The sequence below is a fragment of the Rhinopithecus bieti genome, unplaced genomic scaffold (assembly GCF_001698545.2).
Source record: "Rhinopithecus bieti isolate Rb0 unplaced genomic scaffold, ASM169854v2 scaffold_574, whole genome shotgun sequence".
NCBI classification, from domain to species: Eukaryota; Metazoa; Chordata; class Mammalia; order Primates; family Cercopithecidae; genus Rhinopithecus; species Rhinopithecus bieti.
Genome location: NW_016803605.1, coordinates 840,762 through 849,727, shown reverse-complemented (window position 1 = coordinate 849,727; position 8,966 = coordinate 840,762). Strand labels below are relative to the sequence as shown.

Genomic DNA, 8,966 nt, shown 5'->3' with positions numbered 1-8,966 from the left:
CAATTTGTTTGCTTGTTTTGTACAGATGGGGTCTTGCTATGTTGCCCAGGCTGGTCTTGAACTCCTGGCCTTAAGTGATCCACTCGCCTTAGCCTCCCAAAGGGTTGGGATTACAGGCGTGAGCCATCGCGCTTGCACCTGGCCACTCCGTATTCTTATTCGTGATTTATGAGCTTCAAATTGGTAAGAATTTGAAATCTTGGAATACACTCAAGAACTCCAGTTGGTAGCGCTGTGTTTTTAAGACTTTATAATTAAAAAAACAAGGAAATTAGAGAAGGGAGGTGGGGGGACAGGAGGGTGAAGGAATCTCTCCAAAATGTCGGATCCGGGCAACCCTCTTTCCCTGACTGCCCAGCCACCCCGTCCCTTCTCTGTCCTGGCGGCAAGGCCCTAGCCGCCATCTTCTGGCAAGGCCCAGGAGCCCAGCTCAGGTCCCAGGCAGAGGTGAAGGCAGAAGTGGGGCTCAGGGCCTGGAGGCCTTGCCGGTGTCCTTGAGAGCCTCTTGGGTGGGCACTTATGTCCCAGCAGGGCCCTAGGGAGGTAGGTGTTGAGCGGAGGGGCCTTTGGAGGTGGGGTCCTGAAGCTGGAGGACCAGGCGGGAACCAGAGCCAGGTGTGAGGCTGGGGGTCACAGCCGGAGGCTGGGTCTCTGGAGAGGGGAGGAGAGGCCAAGTCAGGAGCGGGAGGGGGCCTGGCCCCATCCCAGCCCATCTGTGCATCCCTCATCAGCCCCAATGTGAGGGGGACACAGAGTGGCTGGCAGTGAATGGCGCAGGGATGTGCGAGGGCCACAGAGACAAGAGACGAAGTGATGAGAAAGAGGGAGACAGAGAATCAGAGTGGAGGTGAGGGAGGGAGACCTACAGACAGAGACAGAGAACAAGGAGAGAGACAGGCAGAGTGGGACAGAGAGAGACCTGGAAGGAATCAGAGAGAATGACATGGGAAGAGAGAGAAGGAATCATACAGAAAGAGACAAAACGGAAAGAGAGAGGAGGCCAGGTACAGTGGCTCACGCATGTAACCCCACCACCTTGGGAGGCAGAGGCAGGAGGATTGCTTGAGCCCAGGAGTTCGAGACCAGCCTGGGGAACAAAGTGAGACCCCCCCGTCTCTACAAAATAAAATAAAATGAATATTAGTCAGGTATGGTGGTGCACGCCTGTAGTCTCAGCTACTTGGGAGGCTGAGGCCAGAGGATCGCTTAACCCAGGGGGGTCGAGGCTACAGTGAGTCATGATCAGGAGTGGAGAGACAGAAAAGGAGACAGAAAGGAGTGGAGAAAAGAGCCCACTGGGCATCCAGGCAGTGGGGTGAGAAGGCCCCTCCATCACTACTGATCCAAAGGTCCCCTGACACTCACTCCAGACCATCCCCATCCACGCTTGGCCATGGCAGAGCTGAGTCTCCCACTGCCCTGCTTGGCCTGGATACACCTACCTATCTCTTTTTCCCAGGCTCGGCCTCCAGCGCCCGCCTCCACACATAAGCCCTGTGCAGGCCTCCACTCTCATCCTCAGGGCCTTTCTGCTGGCCCTGAATTCATTAGCCACCTGTCCGGCCACCTGCCTCAACCCAGCCCAAGGAGAACTTCCTCCTTGTGTGCAGGGGGCTGGGACTGTCTCACAGGCACGAGACTTCCAAGCTCTCCTGGCCTTGGCACATGCTATTCCCTCTGTAGATGCTCCTCTCCTGCCTCACTCCTCCCATTCTTCTGGTCTCACCTCCAAAGTCCTCTCCTCCACGCAGCCCTCCTTGAATCCTCCAGTCTGGGTCAGATGCCCCCTCCTCCAGGAAGCCCTCTCTAGGTCCTGGTTGGACCTCCCCCATCCCAGGTCCAACACCCGCCCCCTGTGAGCTCCTCCAGTTCCTGGGCTTCACCATTCCAGCCCTGCCCATTCTGGAGCATCACCATCTGGGGATGGGTCTGTCCCCTTCACTGGACTTTGTGCCCCATGAGGGCAGGGCTGGGGCTGTCATGGTCACTGTTGTGTCCCCAGTATCACCCAGCACAGGGCTGGGCACAGAGCAGCTCAGGGGATGGATGGACAGATGGATACTAAACTAAGGAATTGGGACTTTGTCCCGATGGCACTAGGAAGCCACAAATGGTTTAATCCAGAGAGAGTCAAACTCTGATCTGTGCTTTGGAAACTCCAGGCTGCCTCCCCACCCTGGGCCTTTGCACATGCTGTTCCCCCTGCTTTTGTAAGCAGGGTAGACCTGTGCAAGTGACCTCTTCTCTCTGAACCTCAGTCTTCTTATCTGTGAAATGAAGACTGTAATAGTCTCTCCCTTTCAGGGTCATGGTAAGGACTAAATGAGAAGATGCTCTAAAGTGCCACCAGCATACCAGGCCACAGGAGACTCAAGGCCCGGGAGAGTCAAATAATGCCCCCCTTCCACATTACTCCCTACTCTGCGCAGTGGACTCCTATTCATCCTTCAGTGCCCCATTCAGAGGCCACTTCCTCCAGGAAGTCTTCCCTGATACCCCAGAGATAGCTGATGACTCCCTCCTATGGGGAAACTGTGTTTTATTGTTTGAACTGTGGCACTGGATTGTCACTGGGGTTGCCAACTTCCCCACAAGAGCAGAATCTTCTCAAGATCCAGACCCTAGCTGAGGCATGTCAGGATGGAGTGAGGGCTCAATTTTTTTTTTTTTTTTTTTTAGACAGAATTTCACTCTGTTGCCCAGGTTGATCTCAGTTCATTGCAATCTCTGCCTCCTGGGTTCAAGTGATTCTCCTACCTTAGCCTCCAGAGTAGCTGGGACTACGGGTACACACCACCACACCTGGCTAATTTTTGTATTTTTAGTAGAGATGGGGCCAGGCTGGTCTCGAACTTCTGACCTCAGGTGATCCACCTGTCTTGGCCTCCTAACGTGCTGGGATTACAAGTGTGAGCTACTGCGCCCAGCCAAGGGCTCAATTTATGTTTGGACATGTATTATAGATGAATGGGTGTATGTATGTATGTATGGATGGATAGATAGTAGGTGGTGGGTAGGTGGATATATGGATAATGGGATGTGTGGGTGGATGGATGGGTGAGTTGATGGGTAGATGGGTGGATGCCTGGGTAGGGAGATGGGTGAATGCACAGATAAATGGGTAGATGTGTGGGTGGTTGGTCAGTGTTGGTGAGTGGAGAGATGAATGGAGTAAGTGGGTGAATGTGTGGTCAGATGGGTATTGAGCGGGTAGGTGGGTGGACTAGGTTTGGATGGATGGATTGCGGGTGGATGAGTAATTGAGTAATGGATGGATAAAGATATGGATGGGTAAGTGAGTGGATAGATGGATGGATAGATGGAGGAGGAGGACAGATGATGGATGGACGGACAGATGGATGAATGAAACAACTTCCCATCAAGCCTCAGGGAACCTGCAGTACAGGGACCCAGGCTGACCCACTACTCTGGATGTGCCCACTCTTGGAGTCCTGAGGTCTAATGGGAGTTTGAGAATTGCACAATCCCTAGCCCTTAGACACTCACACCTCTCCTGCATCCAGCCTCTATAGATAATGCCATTCTCCTTCCAAGTTCAAACTCATCCCCACTGATCCTGGAAGACAAGAAAGGAAGGTAAGTGGGTCTTTCAGAGACACCCCCAGATGCCTCTAAGTCTCCCCCACCCCTTCCTACACCAAGGGATCCCTCTACCAGGATAGACTGAGTCATAAGAAGGTGCTGGCCCTTTAAGAAAAAGTGGAGCCTTCTGAGGTGTTAGGCTTGAAGTCTGAAAGAAATGAGGTTGTAAGGAAAATGTGGGGGACCAGGAAATCTGTCTTGGCATCACCTGCTCCCCACTAGGCAAGTGACACACTGTATTCCGCTTGAATTGAATCGCAGGTGGGCATCTTTGTTTCAGAGGTGGGGGCTGGTGCGCAGGAGCGGGGTCTAGCTAAGGGGGCGGGGCTTACCCGGAGGCCGGACGGCCACGTGTGGCTGCGTCTCGGTGTAGCCCCCGATGGGCTGGCCCTCTGGGCTGAAGGCTGCACCCTGCCCTGCGAAGGGGGTTCAGAGGTGCAGACTGAGCTCCAAGAAGCCCGGGACCCGGCTTTGACGCCCTCCTAAGAACCCCAGGCTCTCCGTCCCCGCCTTCCCCCTGTACCTGTGCGGTTGGATTGATCGATCATCGGTTGCACGATGCGTCTCCGGGCGTTAATGAACCTGGGAAGCGGTCATGGAAACGGAGGGGAATGAAAAGAGGGAGTGGGAGAGAGGCCAAGATCAACGCAGAGCGGCCCGGGAGGACAGCGGCCGGGGAGGCAGGGCGGGGCGAGCAGGGGCAGTGGCTCCGCGCAGCTCAGGGTCTCCGTCAGCACCGCGGACAGCGCCCGGGCTCCCACCCCGGGCCGGCCCGCGGGCGCTCCTGGGCCACTCACCAGTTGTTGACTTGCAGGATGGTGAGCCCCGTGTCCTGCGCCAGCTGCTTCTTCTGTTCCTCCGAGGGGTACGGGTGCTGCGGCCACCAGCAAGAGTCACTCTGCCTACCTGGCCAGCCACAGTCTGAACCCTAAGGTCTGGCCCACCGGCCAGGGGGATGGGGAGCCCAGGCCCAGGCAGACGTGTGGGACAGCCGGCGCGTCTGAGCGTCTCTGCACTCCCCAGGATGGAGGCCAAGGGAGCCCCAGGCTTGGGGCAATTACATGCCTGCGAGCCCCCGCCTGTTCCAGCAATTAGAGGTTAATTGGCCAGATCTGATTAGAGAGACCGTATTGGGGGAGGGGGACTCCTGTGACATGGTGGAGGGGGCTTCACTGGCATGGGAGAGGGAAGCAAAGCCCAGCCCCTCCCTCTCTGAATCTGTCAGAGTCTCTGTGTGGTCCTCTCCCTATCCATTTATTTATTTATTTATTTATTTGAGATGGAGTCTTGCTCTGTCCCCAGGCTGGAACGCAGTGGCAAGATCTCATCTCCCTGCAACCTCCGCCTCTGGGATTCAAGGGATTCCCCTGCCTCAGCCTCCCCAGTAGCTAGGACTACAGGTGCGCGCCACTATGCCCGGCTAACTTTTTGTATTTTAGTAAAGATGGAGTTTTACCATGTTGGCCAGGATGTTCTCGATCTCCTGACCTCGTGATCCGCCCGCCTCGGCCTCCCAAAGTGTTGGGATTAGAAGCGTAAGCCACTGCGCCCAGTCCTCCCTATCCATTTCTTTTTCTTTTCTTTTCTTTTCTTTTTTTTTGAGACGGAGTCTCGCTCTGTGACCCAGGCTGGATGGAGTACAGTGGTGAGATCTCGGCTCACTGCAAGCTCCACCTCCCAGGTTCACGCCATTCTCCTGCCTTAGCCTCCCAAGTAACTGGGACTACAGGCGCCCGCTACCACGCCCGGCTACATTTTTGCATTTTTAGTAGAGACGGGTTTCACCGTGTTAACCAGGATTGTCTCCATCTCCTGACCTTGTGATCTGCCTACCTCGGCCTCCCAAAGTGCTGGGATTACAGGTGTGAGCCACCGTACCCGGCCCCTCCCTATCCATTTCTTTCTTTCTCTCTCTCTTTTTTTTTTTTAAAACAGGGTCTCCCTCTGTCACTCAGGCTGGAGTGCAGTGGCGCCTTCATGGCTCACTGCAGCTTCAACCTACCTGGCTCAAGCGATCCTCTAGCCTCAGCCTCCTGAGTAATGGGATCACAGGTGTGCGCCACCATGCCTAGCCAATTTTTTTTTTTTAGAGATGGGGTCTTGCTGTGTTGCCCAGGCTAGTCTCGAACTCCTGGGCTCAAGCGATCCTCCTGTCTTGGCTTCCTAAAGTGCTGGGATTACAGGCATGAGCCACTATGTCTGGCCCTCCATTTCTCTCTCTGTGGCTCTCACATTCTCTCTCTGTCTCACTATCTCTGTGTGTGTGTGTCTCTGTATCTCTCTCTCTCTCTCTGGGATTCAGTCCCTCCCTGCCTCCGAGTTTCTGTCTGTCTCTGTCCCTCTGTGACTCAGCCTCTCCCTGTCTCCATCTTGCTCTGACTTGGTCTCTGTGTCTCTCTGTTTCAGCCTCTTCCTGGCTCTATTTTTCTCCTGTGTCATTGAAGCACTATGATGCAGTAGTTAAGGCCAGACTGCCTGCATTTGAATCCACTTCTGGCTGTGTGACCTTAGGCTAGTCTCCTAATCTCTCTGTTCCTCAGTCTCCTCCTCATCTGCTAAATGGAGATAATAGTAGCCCCTCCCTCCGAGGGTATGCTGGGTGGATGGCGGGCGGGTGGGTGATTGATGCGTGGGTTAATGGACTTAGTGAGTTAAGTGTCCTGAGCAGCACCTGCACACAGGTGACACTCACTGCTGCTGGATCCTGTCACAATTCTCCACTTCCAAGAGAGTCTCGAAAAATTTCCCGCCATCTCAGTCTCCCATTTCTGGGCGTCTCTGGGGTTTTGGTCTCTGTGGCCCACCCTTCTCCCTCTCTCCATGCCCACCCTCCACCCGGGCAGCAGGGCTCTCACCGAGAGGTGCTGGAACAACCAGGCTCGCATGATGTTGGTGGCCACCTTGGGGAAGATCCCCCTCTTCTTGTTTCGCCGTCGCTCCTGGTCCAAGTCCTCATCTTCCCCCCCAGAACTGGGAGAGGCCACGCTGGTGTCCAGCCCATCTCCTGAGGGAGGGCAGGCATGCTGTGTGTGCGGGCAGTGAGGAGTGGAGGACCAGAGGGCCCTAGGACTCTCCCCCAAGACACCACTCCACACCCCAGCCATCTCTGCCTTTCTGCAAGTCCTACTTGCAATCTAACTTCAATCCTCTGGCTGACTCCCATGTTTCCTTTCCACCTCCCAAGATTCTCACCTTGGTCACTGGAGTTGTCACCACTCTGGGAGGCCAGGCCCCCGCTGGATGGACCTGGGGTCCCCAGATGTACAGACCCACTATCCTCATGGTCTCGAATCCATATATTATTCTAGAAAACAAGAGTTAGCAGTTAGTGCCAAGGCGGCCGGGCGCGGTGGCTCACGCCTGTAATCCCAGCAGTTTAGGAGGCCAAGGCAGGCGGATCACGAGGTCAAGAGATCGAGACGATCCTGGCTAACACGGTGAAACTCCGTCTCTACTAAAAAATACAAAAAATTAGCTGGGTGTGGTGGCACGCACCTGTAGTCCCAGCTACTCAGGAGACTGAGGCAGGAGAATCGCTTGAACCCAGGAGGCAGAGGTTGCAGTGAGCCAAGATCATGCCACTACACTCCAGCCTGGGTGACAGAGCAAGACTCCATGTCAAAAAAAAAAAAAGTTAGTGCTAAGGCTTGGGGCATGGACTCTGGAGCTAGGACTCCTGAATGGGAAGCCAGTCCCTGCCTCTCTCCTGGCTGTGTGATCTTGGGCAGGTCACTTCCCCTCTCTGAGCCTCCGTTTCCTTAATTGGAAAATGAAGGACAGGACCAGGCATGGTGGCTCATGCCTGTAATGCCAGCACTTTTGGAGGTTGAGGCAGGCAAATCACCTGAGGTCAGGCATTTGAGACCAGCCTGGCCAACATGGTGAAACCCCATCTCTACTAAAAATACAAAAGCTAGGCTGGCTTGGGCACGGTGGCTCATGCCTGTAATCCCAGCACTTTGGGAGGCGGAGGCAGGCAGTTCACCTGAGTCAGGAGTTGAAGACCAGCCTGGCCAACATGGTGAAACTTCATCTCTACTAAAAATACAAAATTAGCCGGGCATGATGGTGGGTGTCTGTAATCCCAGCTACTCGGGAGGCTGAGGCGGGAGAATCACTTGAACCCGGGAGGCGGAAGTTGCAGTAAGCAAAGATCGCGCCACTGCACTCCGGCCTGGACTGGGGGACAAAGTGAGACTACGTCTCAAAAAAATAATAATAAATAAATAAAGCAAGAGAAAAAGAAAACGAAGGATAATTAATAGTCATGACGGAGTATGGCCAGTATTCAATGATGAGTTCATCTACATAGAGGCTCGAACAAGACGACCTTACACAGGTCTATGGCATCTTATCTAAAATCCTTGGGGCCAGAGGTGTCTCAGGATTCAGAACATTTCACATTTTTATCTTTATTTTGAGTCAGTGTCTCCTTCTGTCACCCAGGCTGGAGTGTAGTTGCATGATCTAGGCTTACTGCAGCCTTTGCCTCCCGGGTTCAAATGATTCTTGTGCCTCAGTCTCCCAAGTAGCTGGGATTACAGGTGCCTGCCACCATGCCTGGCTAATTTTTGTATTTTTAGTAGAGACGGGGTTTCACCATGTTGGTCAGGCTGATCTCGAACTCCTGGGCTCAAGTGATCCGCCCACCTCTGCCTCCCAAAGTCTTGGATAAAAGGTGTGAGCCACTGCGCCAGGCCCATTTCACATTTTTAGGCAGTAAGTCAGTGCATACACCATGCAGTTCGCAGCCATCCCAGGCAGGCTCTGGGGCACAACCTCGTCATCAAACTCATCAACATTTCCACAGCAACATGGATGAATATTTAACTAAGTAGAATAAATAAAGGCTATAAATAGCCCCTCATTAGTTCAGGTCAGTTTTTGCTGCCAAATGAGTTTGCACTAAATTTATGGGACAAAATCCAAAACTTTGAAGTTTCAGAGACTGTAGCCAAGGGATCTCAGAATTGTAGGTAAGGGGGTCTGGGGCTGTATTATATATTATCTTTTTCTTTTTCTTTTTTTTTTTGAGATGGAGTCTTGCCCTGTCACCCAGGCTGGAGTGTGATGGCATGATCTCGGCTCACTGAAACCTGCACCTCCTGGGTTCAGGTGATCCTCCTGCCTCAGCCTCCTGAGTAGCTGGGATTACAGGCACGTGCCACCATGCCCGGCTAATTTTTTTGTATCTCTAGTAGAGATGGAGTTTTACCATGTTGGCCAGGCTGGTCTCAAACTACTGACCTAGTGATCCACTTGCCTCAGCCTCCCAAAGCGCTGGAATTACAGGCGTGAGCCACTGTGCCCGGCCTTCTCTTTATTTTTTTTTTTTAAGAGACAGAGTCGGCCGGGCGCGGTGG

At 53.7% G+C, this 8,966-nt stretch overlaps 1 protein-coding gene across 2 annotated transcripts in view; it reads right to left on the bottom strand.

The window, feature by feature from the left end:
* Positions 1-234: 234 nt before the first annotated feature.
* The window catches only part of MEIS3 (Meis homeobox 3), a 20,866-nt gene continuing 12,134 nt past the window's right edge, over positions 235-8,966 (bottom strand). For both annotated transcript variants that reach the window (XM_017889279.1, XM_017889285.1), the window contains exons 7-13: positions 6,796-6,907; positions 6,459-6,607; positions 4,401-4,477; positions 4,127-4,185; positions 3,936-4,019; positions 3,508-3,577; positions 235-651 (exon numbers count right to left, since the gene is read on the bottom strand). In XM_017889279.1, the coding sequence (XP_017744768.1) occupies positions 3,528-3,577; positions 3,936-4,019; positions 4,127-4,185; positions 4,401-4,477; positions 6,459-6,607; positions 6,796-6,907 (531 nt within the window). In that variant the 3' untranslated portion in view covers positions 235-651; positions 3,508-3,527. The remainder of the gene's footprint in view (positions 652-3,507; positions 3,578-3,935; positions 4,020-4,126; positions 4,186-4,400; positions 4,478-6,458; positions 6,608-6,795; positions 6,908-8,966) is intronic.